The sequence below is a fragment of the Barbus barbus genome (genome assembly GCF_936440315.1).
Source record: "Barbus barbus genome assembly, chromosome: 32".
NCBI lineage: Eukaryota > Metazoa > Chordata > Actinopteri > Cypriniformes > Cyprinidae > Barbus > Barbus barbus.
The window spans coordinates 4,014,480-4,041,063 of NC_136760.1; the positions used below are offsets into that span (position 1 = coordinate 4,014,480).

The window sequence follows — 26,584 nt, forward strand, 5'->3', positions numbered from 1 at the left end:
CCTTGCTTTCTTTGATAAATTTGTCCCAATGGGAATAACACAAAGTGATTTCAAAGTAATAAAAAGTAAAAAAAAAAAAAAAAAAGCCTCCCAGATGCTATGAAATAGTGGCCACCCAATGACTTTGAATAGTACTCTTTTTAATTGTGGAAAGGTCTCTTATGGCTTATTAAATATAGACACACCTTATTAAATACCTTAATTAAATTTCTAGACGTGAATGCATCCCAGCCCTCAGCTCTGACCACACCTAACTTAACATACTTTGTGTCCTTTAGCATAGATACAACTTAATGCAAGCATATTTTATATCACCTTTATTTACAATAAAATAGACATTTAAATCAGCTCTATATGACTGTAAAAACCAGATGTATACATATTTAAGATAGACTAGCAAAAGACTGATGCACCTTTCAGGGTTGAGAAAAATATCTGAATTAAGTGCCAACTGCCTTATATTATTTACAGTATAATACAGTAATTTACTGCAAGATTTAAGTTCCGTTGAGGAACAATTTGATCTACTCTGCAATGCAAGAAAATGGAGGAAAAACAGAGTATCCCATTCCTGCTTCCCCTCAATCGCTTGTCGTCGTCTCTGATCAAGTCTGTTTTTCGCTTCTCTGGGAGCTTTGTGAAAGAAAATTCCTTGAATATTCATTCAGTGTCTCTGGCAAGTGTGCAGACTCCGTGATGACTTGTTGCTATCTCTTTGTGTTTTGCAGGACAGACCTTCTGCACAATCGCAGCGCTGGAATATCTCTAAGCCATGGGTGCCCTTCCTCTTGTGCTTAGTGCAGACCTGGCCTTGTTTTAGGACAGGCTTGCAGATTTTGGACCAAAAGTGACGGGCGCAGCAGAGTCCCTCCACACAATCTGATGATCTCAGGCAGGTCTCGCCCTCTAGACCTTTAAAAACAAAATAACACTCATGAATACCATGCACAACTTACATTTTCTGAGTCCAAGAGACCATTTTAATAGATCAACATAGCTTTCACAATGAAGACTGAGTTGATCTTAAATCCTGGTCTTATAGACAAATTTTTCATTACATTGCTAACATTGTCCATGCAGTGATCCTTACACTCAACCAAAGTTACTATATTTAATACCAGTCACATTCCTGAAAAGTCCATATCTTGTGATGCAACAAAGGATTAAAAGCTTCAAAAAATACCCACAAACTGAGCTGCAACAATAGGTCAAAATTACATGGAATAATTTGAAGCTATTCTACACATACATCATTGGTTATATGAATCATTGTTTACCTTTTAGCATTTGGTTTTGTGGTAAACCTTGAGTTGAAACTTTTGGTGGCACCACAACAGTTGAGTTTTCTTGGGAGATGGACACAAACTCTTCCATTCCAATCTGGTGGATCATGTCAGGATCATTTGGAAGGCAAACTCCTAATAGGAAGACGCATTTTAATTTAATTGTTAGTCAACACTATCTGTTATTTGTTTACGCAATATAACGCTGAAATGTCTGTATCATAACTCTGATCTTACCGTTGCTACAGTGGTTGCCAGGGCAGCACATCGCATCCCGGATGCAGCGCTTCCTGCGCTTCTTGCACTGGAGACAGACACCGCGAGACAGGAAGCAGAACTCGTCGCCACCGCATTCTTCATCACTCTCGCAGATTAAAGGCTGCTGGAGTTTAGAAATACATTATTAGTTTAACGACCACAAAGTAAAAGCAGCTGTCTGAGATAACATGTGCTCGTTTATGTTCTTACCTGCGGTGTATCGATGGCGAAGTTCAGGCTGCCGCTGTCCGCAGGTGACTCCTCCGGACTCGGGCTGACCGGGTGACCGGGACTCGCCGCACCTGAACCGACTTTAATAGCGTTGGAGTTGAGCACCACAGAACCGGTGGATGCCGCTTTGATGCAGCCCATAAGAATGAGGCATGCGGTGGAGAACATGGCAATGTGCAGCATTGTCAGGTCTGGTATTCCTTGGAGGATGGAGGATGTATTCCCGAGGTGAGCGGAGCTCTTCTGTGGTTCCTCATGAGCTCAAGACGCTTCATTTATACGCGCGCGGGGTTGTTTGCGCTCCCGCCCCTCGCTGAGAGTAACAAAGGGCTGGATGAAATTTCAAAGCGTTGTGTCAAGAGCCGTGTTTGTATGCACGTTTTCATGAGCTGCCATCAAACAGCCGCCACAGTAATATTGCTTATCGGATGGGAAAATCAGCTAAGTAAAAAATAAAATAAATAAATGAATTTTTTTTTAAAGCATACTAAATTGTGTGTGTATATATATATATATATATATATATATATATACACACAATTTAGTATGCTTTTAAAAAAAATTGTCATTTATTTATTTTATTTTTTACTTTACTTATATATATATATAATTTTGGAACTGGAAAATAATAATAATAATTATTATTTGTATATTTGACTGTAATAGTCATATTGCTTCTTATTGTTGAAGTCTGATTATTTCGTTGTTTTTGTTCCAAAAAGCAAATGAATATCAAGTAATTAAAATCACTTCCAGATGTCAGTCACTGGACATTTAAACATGAATATGCAGATATTTATTTTTCATAGCTTCACTTTTCTGTCTCACAGTGATATTGTATATATTCCGTGTTAGAAATGCAGTAAAGGTTTAGCAGAAGTTGAGTCATAACCGTGATAGGGGCCCTTTGATTAAACAAGTGCATAAGATCAAAGTGAATATGCAAATAAGAAGTGAGAAGTTTACCGAATTAATTATCATTCAGTCTGCGCTTTTAAACAAATAGTGAGTGATTAGCAATCTGAGATAAGAATATGAAGCTCTTCTGATGTGACGCTATTGATCTTATTAAGATTTGAGCAGAACAGAATAAAATAATTAGGCTATATAATCTCGCTTCTAAAATTGTAATATTATCCGCATTCATTGAGAAACCCATGTGTTCATATCTTTATCAAAAGATAGCGTACATTTTATTTGTCCGTTGAATAGATGACTAACAGATTTGAGACAAGTTACAGTCGCTAAAGGCTTATATTGTAATTTCAAAAGACTGCTCTTAAATTGTATCATTTGACATTTCGGTGAACATAAATGGCGCAAATGATTTAATTTCAAAGAGTCTCTCTGCCCAGTACTCCGGGATAACGCCCAAATCAGTGTCTTTGATGTTGTTGACAGGGGTCACTTCTAATAGACGGCCACAGGACAAACGCTCAATACACTTCATTAAACGCGAATTGGCAGAGTTCATCCCCATCCCTTTGTCTATTGGCTTTGTTTTAATTGTACATCCAAAGCCTACAGTGGTGTAAAATGAAGCGTGTGTAAAGGAGCCTTTGATGAGCTCAGATCAAACAGGACTGAAGCCCATGTCTTAATCAGACTTCCACAGCGATGGCATTTTCGCAAACAGTCCATTTGCTCGGCTCTTAGCGGCTTTTTGTAGACATTGTACTCAGCAAATGCATGTCAGGTAATCCTGTGAAATGGCTTTGAAAAGTGATGGAAGTTCTGTTCTGCGATGAGATGTCTTTTCAAAGAACCAGTTCAAAACATCGAGTTAGTAATTCTTTTACGATGTAAGGTAATTACCTCATCCTGATGTGACATGCATGTTCTAGCGTGTTCCAATAGGCCTACTGTGCAGGGACATGTTGGTTATTAAGATTTTTATTATTATTATTATGTTTTATTATCAAGGTTAATGTGCCTTAGTTAATTTCGTTGCAGCCTACATGTTGTGAAAACTGCATATTATGGTTTGCATTTAGCGCTATAGCCTATTATTTACCAAAGTCCATTTAAACTTGACTAAAAAAGTGTAATACCAACTCATGTGCATAAACTGCAATGATATGTTTTTATTATGTTTTACTTGTAGGCTAACATTTGTAGCTTTTTACCATAACTGTTCACACGTTTTGTTTTTATTAGGCTACTATAGGGGATCTTTCATGTTCACTTTAGTTGATGACTGCTAATTAACGCTAGAACGAGTGATTCGTGGATGAATCGTTCAGGGGTGCATTTCCCAAAAGCAACTATAATATTCTGATCGCAAGTTCCATCGTTACCAGTAGAGTTCAATGGAACTAACAATGCTAACAATGCAAATAGCAATTAGTTCCATCGTTGCCAATAGTCCTGTGGAACTTGCAATCATTGTACGCCAAATAAAAACTCGTGACTTAACATTTAAAAGGATTTCTTAAATCACTATTTGTATTGTGTAATTTCAAAATTTCAAATGATCGCGCGGGATATTAAAATTTCATCTTTTATGGTAATGGCGTGTTATACATTCTGCAGATGGAATGCAAAAGTAGGCTACGTGGTTTATTTTTAAGTTGCTGTCCTCCTTTGGTGTGACAGTATCCAAGCAGGGGGATGCATGTCCTCTGATGACTCTCCAAAAACAAACTTGTTTCTTTGTTGATGCTTCGTTGGACTTCATGTTTGACGCTGGATAAGGACTTTACTGTAACTAACTGGCCCCAAAATGTGTAGTAATAGGTTTTGAAATATAAATAAATAGCAAAAAAAAAAAAAAAAAAGATCTATTTTTACCTTAAGGGAAATCTCTGAGTTGTTCTTGGTGATTTATCTCTGAACGACCATATGTTATGTTTTCAGAAGAGTATAGTTTTACGACTGCTTTTTGAGCAGTTCATTTTAATGTATTCTCTGCTAGCCATGGTAAATATTTCAATCTTAATATATTAAAGTCACCTATTAGATATGCCATTGAATGATGGCTTTAGCTGTGAACTGGAGGTCAAAGATTGCTTCTCTGCCCCCTGGGTTTACATCTTTTGATGTCTATGGGCCACGGTGCTGGCAATGAAAAGCTACCATTTCTCATGTGTTATCTTTTGGGAAGAGGGAGGGCAGATGTTTACTGAGCATTATCACCAGCTGATATTACTAACACCTCCAGCTCTTGTTTGTAGGACATTCTGAACTTCTGGGTATAAAAAAAAAAAAAAAATGAATGTAACATTTAATGAAAACAGCAGGTGCAGAGACATTACTTTGAAAGATGCTTTTATTGTAAGAAAATGGCATATAAATCTTTGTACCTTTAAAAACCCACAACTGATTAAGAAGAATATTTTGAGGTGTCTGACCTAGTCGTGCAGCATCAAAACAAGCAGGGTGATTTATGGATGCCATTGTGTTAAGGCACTTTCAATAATGCCAAAAGATATATGGTGAGCACAGAATAACCATCCTGAAAAATAAAGATAACAGAGAACTAAAATAGCATACAGGTAAAATGTACCCCCCCCCCCCCCCCCCCCACACACACACACACACACACACAAAGGCAATAGAACTGGTTTTACTCTGACAATAAATCACAAAAATATTACCACTGTATATATACATAAACAATTACCCCTGGTCATACAATAAATAAGATTACATAATTGGTTTTCCAGCACAGCACTTTGTGTTCAAGCTATAGACTACAGGCAGTCTTCTCGTCAATGTTTAAACGAGTCAAGTAGTCATGAATATGATTGTTGAAAATGACAGGAGAAAATATTCAGAAAGTATGTCTGGTATCAGTAATAGAGTTGATTATGTAACTTCATAAACAAAATTCTGAGCTTACCCACATTTTTATCAGGGATGTGATGACTGCCCTTCCTCTGGGGAAGTACAGTGCATATTTTAGTAAAAAGCCTGCCCTCTAGTGGAGCACAAACTGTATTGAGTCTAATTCATTATTTGATTGGATTCCCATTGTCTTAAAAAAAAAAAGAAAAACTTTCAAGTTTCCCATAATACAAGCTAAATGTATTCAGAAGCCTTTAATAAAAAAAAAAAAAAAAAAACATTTAAAGGGATAGTCCACAAAAAAATAAAATAGCAAAACCTGTCATCATTTGCTCACCCTCACGTCCTTCCAAACCTGTATGACTTTCTTTTTTTCTGTGGAACACAAAAGAAGATATTTTGAAGAATGTTGGTAACAGAGCAGTTTCGGTTCCCATTGACTTCATATAATACAATTTTTCAAAATATTTTATTTTGTGTTCCGCAGAGGAAAGAAAATCGTACAGGTTTGGAACAACATGATTCCAACAGAATTTTCATTTTTGGGTGGACTATTCCTTTAAGAGGTGTATGCATAAAAAAAGATTAATTGGAAATGAATTGAATCATATCAGTCAATTAAAATCTGTCAATCTCCACCACAGGACCTTTTACCTTTTTAAGTATTTGACACTGGTGTGTTTCTGTTCCAAATATATTAGCCAAATTTATACACAACTATCCATGCAATCAAAAGTAACCACAGACTAAATTCCTTTCTAAAATTCATCTTAGAAAAATGATCAATACTCAGTCCAAATCATAGTACTGTCTCTACTTATGATTCTGTTTTTAAAACCTGAAACCACTGCTTGTGCAATCAGTCAAACATAAAACAGCAAAGAAAAAAAAATGAAGGGCTCATTTATGAACAATCGGCTACAGCACGAGGTGGTCCATATCTGAGGCCGTGTTGGGAATATGGACTCCAGTCTTTCTGATTAGGACAGTCGTGGGGTGCGGCGGGGGGCTTAGACGCCCCCAGTGGCACCACAGGACAGAAGTCTGGGCGAAGGCAACTTGGTGTCACAGAGCTGGGCTAGACGTCTTCCATTCTCCTCTTTGCTGACGAACCACACGGGACACTCCAGGGCAGGGCATGTTACAAGGTTCAGTTTTAGAAATCAGTGTCCCAGCCGGAATTGTCATCTGGGGGAGGGTCCTCATTGTCCTCAGGAAAGCTGTCAAAGTTACTGGTGTCAGTCGGGCTTGCAACCTAATAGGAGCGTGAACAGAGGAATGGATGTTAGACGGATAGATATTAAGCATTAATGTACATGCTGTAAACACAACTGTAAAGAAATTATAATGTGCGCCTGCATGTTTATTCGCTATTCAATGTCTAAAATACCAACCAATATAAATTAGTATTTAATTCATAGATATTTCTTTATAATTAATGAACTTAATTCATTTTTCAATACATTTTTTGTGCAACTAATATGGTTGCACAATTAATCAAAATAAAACTGAAATTGCAATATGGCCTAGACCAATTATCAAATCGCAAAGGCTGCGAATTAATTTTGAAAAAGAAGAAATTAATATCGATAAATATTATTATTGTAATTTCACAGTTATACTGTACAAAATATATTATTTTTCTTAAATACGTAAAATATTTGATTTTAGATTAAAATATAACAATATTTATTATTTTGTTTATTTTTATTATTCATCTTATGATTCTGTTGATAAAAATCACAGTTCTAGTTTTTTTTTCCCCCACCAAATAATGTAATTATTTCCCCTGTCATTTTCTATAAAAGCACTAACAATGTAATTATTTTAAATTGATTTGAAATGCAAATCTCTCTTTTCTCCTCCTTATTTTCAAATTCACACTTATGAATTAAATTGGAGATGTTTTATACTTACATCAGGAATAATTGGAGGGGTGAGAGTTCCTTTGCGCAGGCCTTCCCAGTTAAAGCCTTCAAACCATCTATGATGGAAAAAGATCATTAACATCTGTCTCATAGAAACAGAATAGAAATGGTGGGTAGGGTGGGATTTTCATTTATGTTCAGTTTCAATCTTTGGAATTAATAGATTTAAACAAGTATACTTTGAACTGAAATGTTAACAAAATGGCAAACAAATCTGGACCCCATGCACAGCATAATAAGACTTTTTCCTTAAAGTTTTATTATAATATTTCAGCACTTTTCTAGACTTAATAACCACCGTTTTTCCCCAAATCCTCAAAGAACCGGGATATTACAGTACTCACTTGTGCTTTTGGATATCTTTGACTCCATTTTTCAAGTTTCCTAGCCTCTCAGACGGATTGTCCCTGAGGGAAACAATATATTTCAATACAGACTTAATTTATAGTGCTGATATTCTGTCAAAAACGCTTTCCCTATATCTAGATCCAACTAAGGTTTTTTTTTTTTTTTATCTTAAGGTATAGATGTGTGCTACAGGTTAAAACAGCAGGACATCTCTGTTCATTTAAAACTTGAAATTTAGATGTATTAAATGTGTATTAATGTCAGATTGAACTTCTAGACTTTTTTTAAATGTACCCACCTGCATAGTTTTTTAATTAGATTGCCTGCATTTTTGGTGATCTTCTTTGGAAATTCTATCATGTCGATTCCTCTTAAAATGATATTATATGTCTTCATTGGATCCGGTCCTGAGAATGGTGGGCTGAACCAGAAATGCACATTAGATTTTATAAAATTAGAAGGAGGAGTAATCCTAACACACAATCTTTTATCTTATCTTGTCAAACCCAATGAGAGAAAACATGTTTTACCTTCCAGTCAAGAGTTCATACATAAGAATTCCCAGTGACCAGTAGTCTGCTGAGATGTCATGGCCTTTATTCAATATGATCTCTGGGGCTACATACTCCGGCGTTCCACAGAAAGTCCATGTTTTCTTCCCAAATCCAATCTTTTTAGCGAAGCCAAAGTCTACCTACAAGAGACAAACAGTGTCTTCATATCAAAACTGCACCTTTGTGGCTTTTAGTCCAAGTTTTTAGCTTTAAACATACTATTGTATTCCAAAGCTGACAATAAAAAAGGCCATTTTGGGTAAATGGACCAAAAATATCGATGAATCATGTTGCAATAATATCGATGAATCATGTTGCAATAAGGGGCGTATGCAAAATGTTGTCCAATCAGATGTGGTCTAGATGGAATTTCCCACCCTTTGATATCAACTAACAACAAAATTCACCAGTCTCAGAATGTGTCATATCGTATTAGAAAGCACTTGAGATGTATACTCACAAGCTTGGCATATCCTCTGTGATCCAGAATGAGATTTTCTGGCTTTAAATCACGGTAAATTATTCCCTTGGAATGCAAGTAAGCGAAGGCTTCAACCACGCAGGCTGTATAAAACCGAGTAGTGGAATCTTCAAATGATCCTCTATGAATAAAGAAAGAAAAACACTTCCGTTTTGCTGGGTTTCCATCATTTAGAGTGATTATCATCAGCCATCATCACAAGAACAATTTGGCTACCTGTCTCTAAGAATGGTCCAAAGCTCTCCTCCTAGACAGGCCTCCATCAACATGTACAGATATTTACTGTCTTTAAAAGTCCTGTACAACCTGAAGGAACACAATCACACAATTTTGTCCCTCGATATATGTTTTTGCCTAGATATTTTTAGGATATGACCTCCAATGGTGCTCTCAGGAGGTTTTAGAACCTACCTTACAATGAAGTCTGAATGGGCCTCCTGCATGATCTGTTTCTCAGAGCGGATGTGTTCCTGTTGCCGTGTGTCCACGATGTGACGCTTCTTCAGAATCTTCATTGCAAATGTTTTGGTCTCTTCACTCTTGAGCTGCACCTGTGGACACCAAAGGCATGCAAAAAATGAGCGCTGAAAAGTGTTAATAAGCTAATTTTCTATGGAAACTAGCTGTAAAAACAAGAGCCAGTGCTCCTTATTATAGCACTCGAGTCATGGTCTATTAATGTGTTAAGGGTCCTCAAAATAGATCATGTGAGCAGGAATTCTTAACATTGCGTCTCTGAAGGCACTTGCATGTTCATTTGATCCTCTAGCTATCTAGCAAACAGATAGCACTACAGGCATATATCACAGCCCTGGTGAAAGGACACTTGTTTTTACTATGCTGCCGCAGTGCCAGAAATAGGTGAGTGGAAAGGGGAATCCTCTTCGCAGACTGTTGGGCTTTCCTTTATAACAGAATCTGATCCGCAATGCGGATCTCTGCCCTCCTGTTTACGTCAAAGTTTCCATCATCTTTCTTCGACATAAATGGTCCTGCAGAAAATGTCATACTATAATGGTTTACGTTGGAACATCTATCTATCTATCTATCTATCTATCTATCTATCTATCTATCTATCTATCTATCTATCTATCTATCTATCTATCTATCTATCTATTCTCTCCGTAATCTCTGATGAAATCGGCTGTGTTTTCTCTGCATTAGCAGCTTACTTTGAGCTTACTTAGTTTTGAGCTTACTGTTTGAATTCGTTCACTGGATCCTTGGACTTTCCAGGAGTTTACGGTTTAAAATGATGTGATTGCAAAAGCCTGCTTCTTTCATTTTCAGATATGATTTTCGTTATAAAGTACTGATTTAAATTAGTAATCAATAATTAATTATTATTTTACTACTCCGCGCGCCTCCCCTGACATGCTCTCGCTCACCACACAATGAAGCAGACCGACCCTGCTTGCGTTAATTCACATGATTGGACGAGATGAGAGGTGATCCCGCCTGGGTAGTGTGATTTACATAGTTTCTATATAATTTCTAATCATATATGGGATCATATAGCCTAATCACCCAGACCCTGGCGATTTTACTCTGAGTACCGGCAACATCTCAGAAGTGCCAGTATGCACAAAAAAGTGCAGGTACTCTAAATGCTAAAATATAGAAGTGCTGGTACTGTGTACCGGTGCGTAACAGCCCATTTCAAGCACTGAAGTTATTGAATAACATGCACCAGAATGCCATAAAGCAGTGGTTCTCAGACCTGTCCTGGAGTACCCCTAGCCCTGCATATTTTGTATGTCTCCCTCATCTACAGTATCACACCTGATTCGACTAATCAGCTCATTATTGGAGACTGCAAGACCTGAAGTGAGTGTGTCAGATATAGGGAGACATAGAACATGTGCAGTGCTGGGGGTACTTCATGGAGAGGTTTGAGAACCACTGCCATAAAACAACGACTCCATATGCCAGGGATAGGCAACTACGGTCCTGGAGTTTAGCTCCAACCCTAATCAAACACACCTGAAGAAGCTAATCGATGTCTTCAAGATCACTAGAACGTTACAGGCAGGTGTGTTTGATTAGGGTTGGAGCTCTGAAGTTTTGAGTCTGAAGACCTTGATTAGCTGATTCAGTTGTGTTTGATTAGCATTGAAGCTAAACTCTGCAGGACAGTGGCCCTCCAGGAACAAGTTTGGACAACCCTGTCTTACTGCAATCACTTTTTGTGCTTAATTATAGAAGAAGCTGATGAATTTACTTATTCATTTACATGAAGACATAAAATGCATGCATATAGAAGTGGCCTATCCTACCAGCTCAACTCTTCCAAATCCTCCAACTCCCAAGGTGTCGATGATGTTGAAGTCCACAAGCTTCAGGTTGGAGAAGAAGGCATTCTCTGCCTCGTATCTGCATTTTTTGAAGTGGAAAAAGGGAAACTTCTTAGAGGTTTGGATAGAATATGTAATAGGGAATGTTGGAGCAGGAATTGGGGCAGGAAGGCTGTTTATTCGCTCCCTCTCTTTTCTCTCCTTTACTGGGATGATAGGAAGTAGTTCACGCATTTTGAACTCCTTGTGGCTTGACCAAATCAAATACTGTGAAATAGTTAAATGTACAATTCTCAAAACGGTTAGCAATATCACAAAGACGATCTTGCAATATCTTGCTTGCAATATGCAATACAGTCCTCGTCTCAAGAGCACGTATGGCAGAATAATAACAACAGTCTTTGCTCAAAAGTGGAGTTAAGGCGCCATTTCCAGGTTACATTTCGAGATTCGGGATGCAGCGCTGATCGAGTGTGGCGAAGGGCAGATCGATCCAGATTGGTGGAGTCTCTTTGCATCAATATCGGGTGGTGAAAGGTTCTCTGGATACAAAGTTTGGATGCAGAAATACCTAAAGTTGTCACAGTCATCAGCAGAGACAGCACTAAAAGTCGAGCAAAAGTCCTCGCTGAAAAATCCCACAAAGCAAGAGATTCTGTCCTTGCAGCAGCAGGAGTGCACGCTGAGGGACAGTACGCTTGACTGGTGAGACTAGTGTTGTCCTTGTGACCAACTCTCAGTCCCTGTGTTTAAACTGAGCTTGACTGTGTTCCCTGTGTGAGCTGCAGTCTCTACTAATACTGCCTTGCCTAATCCAGCTTTATTTTTAGCATGTGAACTTGGCTTACAGTTCTCCTAGTCAGAAAAGGTTTTCCTGCTCTACCCTCACACCACCGCCTCTTTTTAAAGTTCAAACTTAACTTGAGAAGGACATTGGTGCTGCATAATTATGAGACCATTTACATACTTTAGTGTTGAGAGAATGAACATATCAACTAACACATTTAATAACAAAATTAGCTCGTCCTGGAAATAAGTATACCTAGGCCTTCTGACGGGAAGAACCGGGAAGAACCTGGAAGACTGGAATAAATGTATATTTAGCTAGACAGAAACATAGAATTCGATGTAGATGCTGCCAGCTGTGGAGATCATATGAGATGGAGAAATCATGAATTAGGCATCTTTATTAATTGTACTTCGTTACTATGCTTAAGTATTGTTTTGATGAATTTGTACTTTGTTCAGGGAAAATGCATTTCTGTAACCCCTTAAAATGATAAAAACTGGCTACATATTTTACAGCAATTTGTCAGTCATATGTTAGCATACTATAAAATCTGACACTGATTGATTTCATTTATAATACAGGCTTTGGTATAACTAATGTGGCGCAGAGATTTACACAGACATTTGGATTTTATTAATATTTATTTTTTAATAACTCTGCATACTTGAATAAAGACTGTTATAATTTAATGTGAATCATAAACAATACTTAAATATGTAATACTTAAAAACTGTTTTACTTAAAGTTTACTTTCGCTCAAGGTCTGTTTATTTATTTAGGTAGATACTATGGACTTCAGATTGTATACGAATACGACATGGTACACATACTTTAACTTTAGGGAAAGTTCACCCAAAAAAGAAAAACAAATACTGATTGATTGATTGATTGATTGATTATTTATTTATTTGTTTATTTGGATCCCCATTAGCCACTATACGAAGGTGGTGGCTATTCTTCCTGGGGTCCAACGAGTAAAAAACACAATTACATTAATCCATAACAAAAACCAATACAATAAAACATAAAAACCCAAAATTCATACATAACATAAAGACCAACAATCCACTTAGTACTGTACCATTAAATATTTCTTCAATGATTTTTTTAAACCTCATTTTACTTGTCCGATGGCAATTCATTCCATGTTTTCATTCCTCTATACATTGCAGTCCGTTGCTTTGCATTAGTTTTTGAAACAGGAAGCAAAAAATATCCTTTTGATGCATGCTTGGTGTTAAAATTATGACTACCACTACTATACAAAAATTGACAGTACCATTGCTTGCACAATTTGAGAGATGCAATACTGTGGTAAAATAACTGATAATAACTGATAGACCTGATCTGTTTTGACCACTTCAGCCTACTATCAAGAATAACTCCAAGAAGTCTAATTTCCTCTACCTGTTCAATAGGCACACTCTTTACAGACAAATTTAATTGTGGTTTAAATTTAAGTTTAAAATTTGATCCAAACACAATACCACTAATTGTAACTCCTCATCTAAATCAGCAGATCATTTTTCAATTGATGTTGCTGGTAGATATAATGTTGTATCATCTGCATGCATAACTGCCCTTGCACGCTTTAAAACCAAGGAAGATCATTGGTAAAAATAGAAAATAAGAATGGTCCTAGACAACTTCCTTGAGGCACACCACATTGCATCACTTCCGAATAACTTCCATTATAAAATACACATTGCATCCTATTAGTCAGATAACTTTTAAACCAATTCACAGTTTGAGAAGTAAATTTATAACATTTAAATTTTAAGCAATAACTTATGATCCAGTACATCAAAAGGGGAGCTTAAATCCAACAACACTGTTCCTACTAAATTACTATCATCAATCTGTACTAAACAATCATCAGTTATCTGTGTTAATGCTGTTCCTGTTGAATGTCCTTCTCGATACGCATGCTAAAAATCAGAGAATAAACTGTTTTCCTTAAAGAAGAATTGAATTTGTTCACAAACTATCGTTTCAAACACTTTACTAAGAACTGCCAATAAACTTATTGGTCGACTATTTGCACCACTAAAACTCAGTGCTGCATTTTTCTGTAAAGGAATGACTTTTGCTTCTTTCCAAGCTAAAGGGAAAATCCCTTTTTTAATACTGATATTAAAAATGTGGCAAACTGGTTCCGCCAAACAACTGGCTGCTAATTTTACAAGGCGACCATCTAAGTTATCCATTCCCGATGGTTTATCTATATTTATCATTGATCATTTTTATTCCACTTGTTGTACATTTACTTTATTCAATTCAAAGCATAGGGCTGGCTTATCACTTTTTATTTTTTCAATTTGCTTTTCACTTGATGTAATATTATCAATTAACATTTCTTCTCTAAGTTTATTCATTTTATTTATAAAAAATTTATTAAAATAATTGGCAATTTCATCTGATTTAGTTCAAAATAAATCACCTGTCTCAATAAAAAAGGAGTTTGACCTGATTTCCTACCCATTATTTCATAATATTCCACAATTTTTTCCCATCATATTTACTTTTTACTTTATAAAATGTCCTTTACTTTTTTCTATTAATTTTAGTTACTTGATTACGCAATTTGCAATGATCTTCCCAAATCCTGTTTATTCCCAGTTCTGTTTGCTATACCCTTTGCCACATCTCTTTCTACAATTATGCTCTTCAGTTCATTATCAATCCATGGTGCCCTAATATTCTTCACTGTGTGTTTTTTCATAGGTGCATGTTTATCCACCAAAGTATAAGATAATCTTTCAAAAGCTGCTAATGCATCATCAGGATGACCTTCCTTGTAAACATCAGCCCAACATATATTATTTACATCTTTGCAAAATAAGTTGTGACAAAAATTCCTATATGATCTTTTATAAATTACTTTTGGTCTTCCTTTAGGGACCTCTGTTTTTCTAGTAATCGCTATTATACTATGATCACTACACCCTATAGGAACAGATACACCCTTAGAACACATTTCCACAGCATTTGTATAAATATGGTCTATACAAGTACATATTCTCTCACCAAGACTATTTACATGAATTCTTGTTGGTTGATTAATAACTTAAATTACATGCATTAATTACATTCACCACTTTAGTCTTTAGGGAACAAACATGAGACATCCAATTCATATTTAAGTCACCCATCAAGTAAATTTCATTTCCAATATCACATACATTATCAATAATATCACGCAATTCACTTAAATAACAACTATTTGCACATGGTGGTCTGTAGCAACAACCAACAAATAATGATTTGACAAATGGTAACTGTACTTGTAGCCACAGAGCCTCTACATCGACAGGCATTGAATCTTGTCTTATCTTTACTGGGATATGACTTTGAATATATATGGCAACCCCGCCACCATATTTATTTCTATATTTCCTGTAAATATTATAACCATTTATATTTACTACATCATCTGAGAATGTTTGATCAAGATGTGTCTCCGTTACTGCTAAAACATGAATATTATTTGTAATAAAAACATCAGATATTTCAACAAGTTTATTCCGAAGGCTACAAATATTAATATGAACTAATTTGAATCCTTTCCTTGGTAACTTGAGTGATACTGACATAATTTATAAAAAAAAAAAAATAATAATAATTTCATCCAATTTCCTCAAGCTAACTTAAGGAAGCTATAGGCCTAATTTGATTTCTCATTGCTATAATTTTTAACTTTTGATGCTGGAAATGTGATTAATTTATCATAACGAAGATAGGCTATCTCTTCCCTCTTTCTTGCAGCTCTCAATTCTGGCATAAGCTCTTTCCTCCTTAAAAACGCACATGTTCTGGGAAATCTTCATTCAAGTATATGTTTGTTCCTTTGAGGTATTTTGCTCTCTCCAGCACTACTTCTTTGTCTTTATACTTAAAAAATTTAACCACAATAGGTCTAGGTCGATTAGAATTCCCATTTCTCATCATTCCTATTCTGTGTGCTTTCTCCAAGATCATTTTATTTTGGCCAAGCTGTAGTTTCTCTTGAATTATCTGTTTTACTTTCTCTTCAGAGTCACACCATTTCTCATTTGGAGACTCTGGAATGCCTCTGGAGAGCCAGGGAGATGTTGTCCTCATTGCTGTTATTCGCGTTCCTTGGCATGTTGTAGTCACAACTGTGTACTGCTTATTTTCAGCACACTTCCAACCCTAGATTTTCGGTAGTTCACTGCGTGGCCTCCTCGCGGAGTTAGCTGGAACCTCGTCCAAATAATTGATTGGTCCAAATAATTAAACAATTGGGATGCCATGTTGTTTTGGTCTGCATTGATTTCAATATCTTCTTTTCAACAGAAGAAAAATACGGGTCATACATGTACACAGTAATACCGGTTTGGAACAATATAAGGGTAAGTAAATAAATTTTCATTTTTGGATGAACTATCAATTTAAAAAGTCCTTTTTTCTGTCCTTTTCCACACATTTGAGTATTTCCACTTGCCATGCACAAATGTAGATGGTAAAATACCTAAATTCTTGAGGGCAATGTCTGAGTACAAGCACAGAATCCCTCATGTCACTTTAGAAGCTGGAAAACACCCTGGAAGACCACCTCTGCAATTTGATACGGCAAGGACACAGTATCTGCAGTAAGTTTCCACATTTAACTAAGACTCTGGGCAGGGGGACAGCTGTCCTCTCAAACCTCTACAGGCAATGAGAGAACTCCGAAAACTGCAGTTGTCTGCATAAGAAGAACACGCCACATAGTGACATGGCTGTTTCTGCCAAGGTCGACAGTCATTTGGAAAGAAGAGAGTATTCCAGTATATTGCCCAATCTATATCAGCAAAAACATGTAAAACAACCGGTTTTAGTATTTTGGCAATAACCAGAACCAATTCTTGATTCCTAGCCCAACATAAGTGGCTTTCACACTGGATGAACACTCTTATAACTATTGGCAGAGGTACCCACTTTTTGTCATGTTCTGGGAACTGGGAATTACTTTAGTTATAGGAATGCCTTTTGGGGAGACTAAATTAGCTCCTACTTTAGAGTAAGGTCCAACCCAGCACAGCAGGAACTACCAGTGACATAAGGGGCATCAGGTAGTTATAGGAACTAGCCACCAGGGCGGTCCCCCGAGAACTAAATGTTCTCCTAGGGGTGTTTTCCTGGTTGCATTCGTACCGCCAATATGAACTCTGAAGTTACAAAGTGACCAACAGCAACCTCATTAAAGCAAAGCATGTACAATTGTCACTTATATTTCCTAGTGGGATTGGTCAGACCCTACTTTCAAGTAGGAGCTAATTTAATCCCCCCAAAAGGCATTCCAATAACTAAAATCAGTTCTTGTGGTGCGAACACGGCAAAAAGCAGGAACTTCTGCCAATAGTTACAGGAACTATAAAAATGTTCCTTCAATGTTGATATCAGCCAACTTAAGTCACTTTAGAATTCATACTGAAGGTATGAATGCACTCAGAAAATGGCCCTGGGGAAAATTCAGTTATCGGGGGCCCGCCCTGGTGGCGAGTTCCTATAATTACCCAGTGCTAAAACCCCTATAAACTGTAAATCAACACTGGGACTAACAGTTCTACTTAGCTTGGACATTATATAACATGTTTATTGGGGCACAAGCTACTACAAGTAATTGATACAATCAGCAGCTTTGTAGTTAAAGGGACAGTTCAACCCTCCCCCCCCCCGAAAAAAAAGAAAGAAAATTCCCAAAAGACGATTGTTCATGTTTGGATCATAAATGACGCGCAAGAACAAACCTCACCAGTTCTCGTAAGTCTCGTATGGGTACATCTGAGGTTCTGTTTACCATATTTTATGTGCTTTGTGTGAGTTTCTATGAATTTTATTAACTTGTTATATACATAATCTGATTTTATTCTATGAATCAGCTATTTTCACACAGGTGTCTCCAAGCTAATGTTGTACTCCATTGTTATGACTGCAAGCATAACCGCTCAAGTGTTTGAGCTCCATAAGTGGGCAGAGGGGAGTGGGCTGGATTTCACATAAGCTGTTGACCGGTGATATGTTAGGTGTGAGCTCTGAGAAGAGCAACTGATGACTGATATCACATGGTCGACTAGAGTGATTTTCCACTGCCCTAGCTGAGAGCATGAGTTACAATGTGTTATGAAAGCCCATTTGTACTTCATGGGACAGTAAACATGTCCAAGGTACTGGCTGAGAGGCTCTGATATGACAATCTGAAAAAGCCAGAACCGTTTTAGAGTACTTGGGTCTCAAAACATCTCGTGAGAGAAAACATTTGATGTGGACTGCATTCCAAACCTAGTGAGCAGCCTTGCAGTCTACTGCTTAGGGCAGCATCCTAACTGAAATGGATTTGACTGAGTTGGTACACATTGGGAACCTTGGGTGCCAAGCAAATTTGGGATTTGCAGGTTTCTAAGCGAATGACAGTACTTTAATAAGCCAATAAATCAATTAATATATAAATCAGTCAAATTAATAAATTAATATGAAGTAAATGCCATTTTTAACTATATGAATTAATCGCACAAATTATCATTTGTGAATAATTATATTGTTTTAAATATTTAATGATGAATTAATTAAACAATTTTAGTGATACTTTTCAGTACTAAATATTTATCCATCGTGTCTCTTTAGAAGACTTGGATTAAACTGCTCAATTCATATGGATACATTTTACAATGTCATTATAAACATTTTGAATCTTGAAATTACTGATTACAGTAATTGTTGGACAAAAACTTTAATAAAAATATTGTAATTAAAATTTAATCAATTTCAATTTTATTTAAAAAAAACAACACTCATAGCAATAGGCTATTAGGCAAAACTGCCCATTTTTAATCATCTGAATTAACGTTTTCATTTATTATTATTATTATTATTTGTTTTCATTATTGTTAATTAAATATGTACTTAAATATACTTTTCAGTACTATTAATATATTTCACATATTGAGTACTATTTTAGTTGATATTCATCAACTCAAATAGTACTCATACTCAAAATTATCATCTTAACAAATCAGCTCACTTCTCTCATTCCTTGCACCACCTTTCATTGTGAGTCTTTTTTCCATAGATGTCCTCACAATGCATCATGGGCAGAGCAGGGTAGATTACTTACAAATTGTAATCTGTTACTGATTCCAAATTACATGACAAAAATTGTAGTTATATGTAATCCATTACATTACACATTTTAGGTAATATAATCAGAGTCATTTTTGATTACTTTTGACCTAACTCGTTAATACCGTATCAGGGCTCCTACACATTTTCCATTTCAAAATTACATACTTTTCCAGAGTCAAATTTCCAAACCTCTCAGTAGATTTTCAGTTTTCATATTTAACATAAATGGGTCATACAGCACCATTTCAGTCATCTGTACATATTTTTATTTTTCAGTTTTTTTTTTTTTTTTTTTTGGGGGGGGGGGGGGGGGGGGGGGGTTACATTGATTTTCTCTAAGTGACTTTTGGCATGCACACAAGAAACTTTTTTTGTGCCCTCGAAACTATTCACATACGCATGGGAATTTTTTGCATGCTTACACATCACAATTTCTAGTTTTATATAACCTGTTTCCTTTGTGCATCACTGCCATCTTACTAGGAATAAAATGAGAGCATGAATGCACATGAATCAATAGAGATCTACATGCTCAAATTTTGGCTTTCCTTATGGTACCTCTATTATCAAGACCTAATGTCCAATTTAGCACATCCTCTGTGGCGGCACAGAAACCATGAAATGGGCTGATGGCATAATACAGATATGTGCATTGTCCTTTTGGTCAAGTTCAAGGGTCTTTAAAAAAAGACTGGTATTGTAAAAAAAAAAAAAAAAAAGTGTTTAAAACGTGTGTCATATTTCAAGGCCTTAGGTCTCTTTAACGCATGTTCTGTAGTGGCCAAGACACCAGACTGCTAAATGGGCTGATAGGTTCAGTGTGTATTGTCCTATATGCTACGTTTAATGGTTTCTCGTGCATATGTAAAGGTCTGTCATTTTTTTTATTTTTGCAAAGATCCTCAAGGCTACGTCATATGGTGCTAAGAATATCGTGAGAAGAAACCCACAACGCAAAACACTTTGCATAGTTAAAAAGGGCACCTTGAATTCATTCAGTCTTGTTTGACAATCACTAAAGAATCACTAAATGGCTGCCATGAAAACACTTCTTGTATGATAAACTTATTTTCATTAAAATCTTAATTTCCTATTATAAAAAACTAAATGGGGCATACTCTGCTTTCTTTTTTCCATACTCTTCCAGACCTGTAAATTACGTAAATCAAATTCCATAGTTTTCCAAACAGCATAGGAACCCTGTCGCATTGATTGATTTAAATAGTATCTTGTACCATATTGATTTAAAAATACAAAGAGTAAGAAAATATATTCCATTCGCTGTAATTAACAACATAAAGTGCATTAAACATGACATTACGTCAAGGTTTCATGCCATGTGACCATTAACCAACATCAGAGATCCCAGAACATGCAAATGCAATAATTATTTCACAGTAAATGTATTAGGTGAAAGATGTTCAGATGACAAACAAGTTTGTGAATGCCTGCCTTACAAGTAAATAAGAAATAATGTTAATTTGTGAATTTTCACATGTTTGAAAGATAAAAGCCTTCCAAACACATAGAATGGTTAAATAACTTACTGAATATTCTAGTGATAATTCAAATAAAAATGAATGTGTTCATCAGTAGTTGATGCAACGTTGAAACACTTCTTAAACTTAATTTGTGGAATCTGATTACGTAATCCAGATTACATGTAATCAGTTACTACCCAGATCTGATTATATGATTGCTTCTCTGTGAAGGATGTGGGGATACTGTCTTAGAATTAGCCAAAAGAAGGCATCGCAACTAAAAACTGTCTGCTTTGAAACAAATATTTTGACCTAAAAGAAGATATTTTGAAAGTCCAAACAACATTGGACCCAACTGACTCACAGAGACTTGCAGAACTTTTGTGATTTTGCAGACGTAAGAAAGCTTCACAGGTTTGGAACGACATCTTCCATCAAATGCTGCCTATCTAGCACGAAGCCCAGAGTTTTCAGGAGGAATGTTCTAAACATTGACTGGCCTCCAGTCTCTGGTAAAAAGCTGAAAAGCAGTCACATTCCTCCATGCAGAAGTGGCAGCCTTTCAACATATCCACTTATGCTGTTACAGCTGTGAAAATAAGCCCTAAGTCCGAACTCAAGTCGGACCGCGGGCAGTTTCCTCAGGGGTCAGTGGTTAGCTAAGAACGGCTGGGTGCTGGGCTTTGACCTCATACCCAACAAAGAAAAGATGGATGAAATGACAGAAAACCGTGCTGCGGGCGGGCGGCCTGCCCAGGTGTTCTCCACAATGCAGCATTTGAATGCATTACATCCCCTTGACTTCAGACGACCTCTTTAAGTCTAGGTCAGCTTTTGTTGACTTGGTTCTTGTCACATTATGTTTAACTCATTTAATTTTGCACGTGTCTTACATGACCTATTTGACTTTAAACAATGATTCACAGGCCTTGCAAAATGTCCAGCACAGATCTTTCTAGCACAAATAACAAAATGTAATTTAATGGCTGTCAAGCATGACACAAGTGAGGTAAATCCAGTGCATGCATGTAAAATCTGACATGCTGTAAAATCATCAATATAAACAACACTCATTTTTTACATACTATAACATCTTTTTATGTTTGATACTAAAATTTAAATTGTATAAAGATCGATATTTATATTCGATATTGATTTTGTCTTTTGATTTCTATCTTGATTTTGTCTTTTTAGATTTAAATGACCACATTTTGTTGTTTGTTATAGGTTGCTGACTGGAATGAGCCATTTGGTACAAAGACAATAAAGAAATCTACAAATCTATAAAATTCTGATTAATTTGATACATTAATCCCAATAGTATTGTCAAAATAAACAAGAAAGTAAACTGAACTCTAGGTGATACAGTATCAAATAAAACATTAACAATTGTCGGTTACAACAATTCAGTACATTTTAATACAATTCACTGTTTGATTGTATGGCTTGCCTCATAATGTTAAATGTAAAATTTGACTCCAGAAGTAAAAAGCCAAGTTGAGAACCACGGACCTCGCTTATCAGCTTCGCACCCTGATGCAACAAGCATTAGCGGCTGGGTCATGTATCATTGGTATATAATGGCCTTACAAGGGGTTTGTTTCTTCGTCTGTTTTTAGCTCTACGTGTGAGGTATCAGTCACATGAATCCTAACAGCGGTACTGACCTCGCACCAATCTCAGCTTTGTTCTTTCAACACCCTCTTCTGATGCTACAGATAACAACTGTCATTATGATGGACGGATGGCCTTCCTCCAAACTACAGCAGGACGGTAATAACATATGAGCACCGACTGACAAGGTCTTGCTTGTGTAATTATTACACTAGTTAATTAGAGATCATAATTATTATGTAATAGTTCTCAATTTGAGGTAATTCAATTCTTGCCATTTTGCTTTGCAGTCAGGCTCAGGAAGTGAAAATCCCATAGGTCCAAAGGTGTTGTCTTTTAGAGCTGGTTTGTTTGGCCCAACGGCTCAAGATTTGAAGATTTGAGGACTGAAATATTTATGATGAAAACAAATGTCAACATCTGTTCCACAACCCAAGGTCCCAGATCTCAAAGTCAATGTTCTTAAAGTAAAGGCTTGTGAAACTATGTGCTCAGAAAACATACAAAACATACATATTGACGGACGTGGAATTCATAGTCAGTGATACAGAATACAACTGAACTTCTGGAGGATGCAAGTAACTGAGCTGTCAAATGGGTTGTGCATGAGAGTGAAAGGCCAGGTGTAAAAATAAACGCCTTACATAAGCGTCTGCAAAGATTGTGTTTCTTGAGTTAAAGAATTCCATAGTGCATGTCTGCACAAATATTACTAGATGATGCAAGTAAATACAGTAAACCGATGACATCTTTCATGTGTAGTGTGTCTTAAATAAGGTTGCATGGCTGTAAACTATGATATGAACAGTGTTATGGTGAAATAGTGCATGATTTGAAGGTCTGAAAAACAAATTGTTTGTTTAAATAAATTAGATATTACTTAAATATTACTAATACACTGTAAAAATTGATAAGTTGACTTAACTTAAAAAAACTGAGGAAACCTGTTGCCTTAAAATTATTAAGTAAATAATAAGTTAAGTCAACTTATCACTTTTTACAGTGTGCTCAAATCTTATTTTAATTTTAAAAACATAATTTCAGTTATGAGGAATAATGCTACTGGCTTGTCTCCTGAGCGCAGAAGAGGGTGCAGTCAGGAAATATAAACCAAAGCAAAGCATTCAATTGTTTATTATTGTAAATTGTAAATTATATTACTGTCCGTTTAAGAGATTGCATAATATTTTAAACTAACTTTCATAATACAAATATAATTTCGTAAACTGCAAGAAAAAAAAAAAGTGTTTTTGTAAAATGTTAAATGCAAAGAACATACCCGATGGATAATATACATATTACATCATATCAGTAATATGAGAAAGCAGACAGCGTTATTTATTATGTCAACAATTTTGTCTACAATTCTCCAGAAACTCAGCCACTCATCACTTTTAAGGAGCTGTTCATGCATAATCATTTTTTTTGTGGTTAAAAACGTGAGACACAGGGCAGTGGAATGAAAAAAAAAATAAAATCTACCTTGACAAAACCTTTTTGAAAATGTGCCGCTCAACAATCAAAGACGTTCATCTAGTCCGTGTGTAGATGGAAAAGCAATGCAGTAAAATGCAAAAATGCATTCTTTGTGAACAAGCCTCTAGTTGTTTTAGCAAGACCTTAACCATGATTTTCCTGTCTTAGCTTTGGTCCAGCCTGGACCAGATGAAAAGTACCCCTCTAAAACCAACAACATTTTTAATATGTTTCTTGACTGTAATTTCTGTTAGCTTTTCAATTAGCTTTTCTTGAATAAATCTTTTCTTGGTCTTGAAAAAAGCAAGTCCAGCCAAAACACAGTCAACATGCATGAAGTGCGGTCGTGGTGTAGTCAAGAAAGAGAAATGAAGGTAATCCCAAAGCATTTGTTGACTGATGGCATAAGGCCAATTAGAGATGTGTCCTCCCTATTGCAGAGGACAGAACATAGTGTCCACATTTTTCTGCTGCAACATAGTGTGAAATGACATCTGCTTTATCTGTGTGCTCAGCACAGCCAGCGCAGCCAAAGCAATGTGGAGCAACTTTTGGGGTAACCTCAGATCAGACTGTCAAACTTTTTCCACACGTGGTGCCAGGTCTTTAAGTCCAAGTCTGAAGCCCTCTAAATCCAAGTCCAAGTCTGTAACAGTCTTCTACATGCAGCAGGCTAGATTTATACATTTATTACATTTATATAGATTTATTATAGTGTTCAAAGAATGGGCTAAGTATTATTATTGATTTATTTTTAATAAAAAGTAATACTTACTGTAATATTGTGAAATATTATTAGAATGGGGTATAGTAGTAGTAGTAGTAGTACTAATAGTATGACCCTAGTATTATCTAATTACTTATAATGTTAAAGAAATGAGTACTGTACATAATAATTATAACAATTTTCTATATCATTGCTAATAATAATAATAATAATAATAATGATTTGTAGTAGTAGTAGTAGTAGTAAAATAATTACAAATTATAAGTATTAACAATGTAAAATATAAATTAATTTGTTGTAAATTGCAACAAATATTGTACATAATTATTATAACAACAATTATCATTATTTGTATTATTAATAACTAATGCATGTAATAATAAGTTAAACATTCAACTTGTTATTATTATATGTACTTTTAATGTAATATTTGTAATGCTAATTTAATAATAATAATAATTATTATTACCAAATATAATTATTTACAATGTTAAACAAGTATATGTACTGTAAATAATAACAAGTATTGAACATAATAATTCTAACAATAATTTATCAATTATGTTTTTAATAATAATAATAATATTAATTATTACTACTATTAAATTAGCATTACATACATATGGTAAATTATAATAATTATTGTAAATATCTATAATACTTAGCTTTATTATTATTATTAAACATTACAACACTTACATGTATAATAGCATTGGATAATAGTATCTGCACTGCACTACCAAGCTCTAACAAATGCTAGACAAAAATCACTGTTTCTGAAATATCCAAATGTACAAATGACAGAAAGAGAACAATCTACATACATGAAACACACACACACACATACACACTGAGCCAAAGGCCAGTATCCTAGTAACTAATGAATGTACTCTAATTCTCATAGACACTTGCTATTGTGAGTAGAGTGCATTTCATTAACACAACTTTAGTTCTCTGTGTATACAGCACTCCAGCTCCTCCACAAACCTGATGCTCGAATGAGAACAGAGGTGCTGAACACACACGCTGACCAGCCGTCATGGCAACAAGACCATCGTACAGTACATGTGCATCAGCGGACGAGACCCCAGAAGAACAATGGTTATGTCTGCACAGTTAGAGATGCACTGTGCCATCCTTCCTTCAAGCTGACCGCTGGCTTGTATTTCAACATCAGAGTGCTACCTAATGCCAGAGTTTGGGGAAACACACCTGAGCCCCATCTCTAACATTATGCCACAAAGAAACACTGTGATTGGACCTGTGTGATGAGTCACACTTCCGTGTGTGCTGGACCAACAGCAGAATTCAGCTTTTTCCTCTCAGCTGGGAACTATTCATTCATTTTGGTCACTTAAGGTCCTATCTACGATGGACATGACAAATTCTTCAATGCACTGTAAAAAAAAAAAACACACTTAACTGTAAAAATGTTACAGTAAAAACAGTATGTTTCCATACTATAAACGGTGAATAACTGTTTTACATGTAATGTAATTTTACCGTAAACTACTATTTTACTGTTTTAAAATGGACAGTTTTTGAAAAAGAACAAGGCATTATATAATCTAGAGTAAAAAACGTATATTGATTTGATTTTTTGATTTTTGTGTTTGTGCGTTTTATGTTGACTTAAAAAAAAAAAAAGACTAGAAAAAAATATTGCAGTTCTGACTTTATTTCTCAGAATTGTGACTTTATGTCTCACAACTGCGAGTTTATATCTAACAATTATGATTTTTAACTCACAATTGTGAGTTTATATCAGCCAATTCTGAGAAAAAAGTCAGAATAGTGAGAGAAAAAGTTGCAATTACCTCTTTTATGTTGTATTACACTTAATTAGAAGTACCACAATTAATAATCTATTCAAATCTAATCTTACATGTCTCAATTTCTACTTTTGTGTTTCATGGAATAAAGAAAGTCATGCAGGTTTGAAACAAGATAAGGGAATTAAGAAGACATTTTGATAAACTTATCTTTTTAATCGAAATAAATAAATAAAACAGACTGCCTACAGCTACAGGCTAATTTTAGTCTGATAATGCAGCACTTCAGTCTCATGTCTGGGCTTTTAACATTCACTCTCTTTATTAAACATGCATCTATTATAGCCTCTATTTGCAGCTAGAGCTCAACAACAATATCCAGCTATATAATTGTATGCATATTGAAACCACCCCCTCATATCATGCAAGTTAATTA

At 35.7% G+C, this 26,584-nt stretch overlaps 2 protein-coding genes across 4 annotated transcripts in view; both read right to left on the bottom strand.

Moving 5' to 3' along the window:
* Window positions 1-303: 303 nt before the first annotated feature.
* LOC306852654 (dickkopf-related protein 1-like) lies at window positions 304-2,016 on the bottom strand. The gene is made up of 4 exons (XM_079389657.1): window positions 1,752-2,016; window positions 1,521-1,665; window positions 1,278-1,418; window positions 304-912 (listed from the first exon to the last, which is right to left on the bottom strand). The coding sequence occupies exons 1-4, from the start codon at window positions 1,953-1,955 to the stop codon at window positions 665-667; spliced, it is 738 nt and encodes a 245-aa protein (XP_079245783.1). The 5' UTR covers window positions 1,956-2,016; the 3' UTR covers window positions 304-664.
* Window positions 2,017-5,024: 3,008 nt separating this feature from the next.
* Window positions 5,025-26,584, bottom strand: part of LOC306852560 (cGMP-dependent protein kinase 1) — a 167,934-nt gene continuing 146,374 nt past the window's right edge. For all 3 annotated transcript variants that reach the window (XM_079389483.1, XM_079389484.1, XM_079389485.1), the window contains 9 exons: window positions 11,146-11,242; window positions 9,281-9,420; window positions 9,086-9,175; window positions 8,849-8,990; window positions 8,365-8,528; window positions 8,133-8,255; window positions 7,831-7,893; window positions 7,476-7,542; window positions 5,025-6,813 (listed from right to left, as the gene is read on the bottom strand). In XM_079389483.1, the coding sequence (XP_079245609.1) occupies window positions 6,715-6,813; window positions 7,476-7,542; window positions 7,831-7,893; window positions 8,133-8,255; window positions 8,365-8,528; window positions 8,849-8,990; window positions 9,086-9,175; window positions 9,281-9,420; window positions 11,146-11,242 (985 nt within the window). In that variant the 3' untranslated portion in view covers window positions 5,025-6,714. The remainder of the gene's footprint in view (window positions 6,814-7,475; window positions 7,543-7,830; window positions 7,894-8,132; window positions 8,256-8,364; window positions 8,529-8,848; window positions 8,991-9,085; window positions 9,176-9,280; window positions 9,421-11,145; window positions 11,243-26,584) is intronic.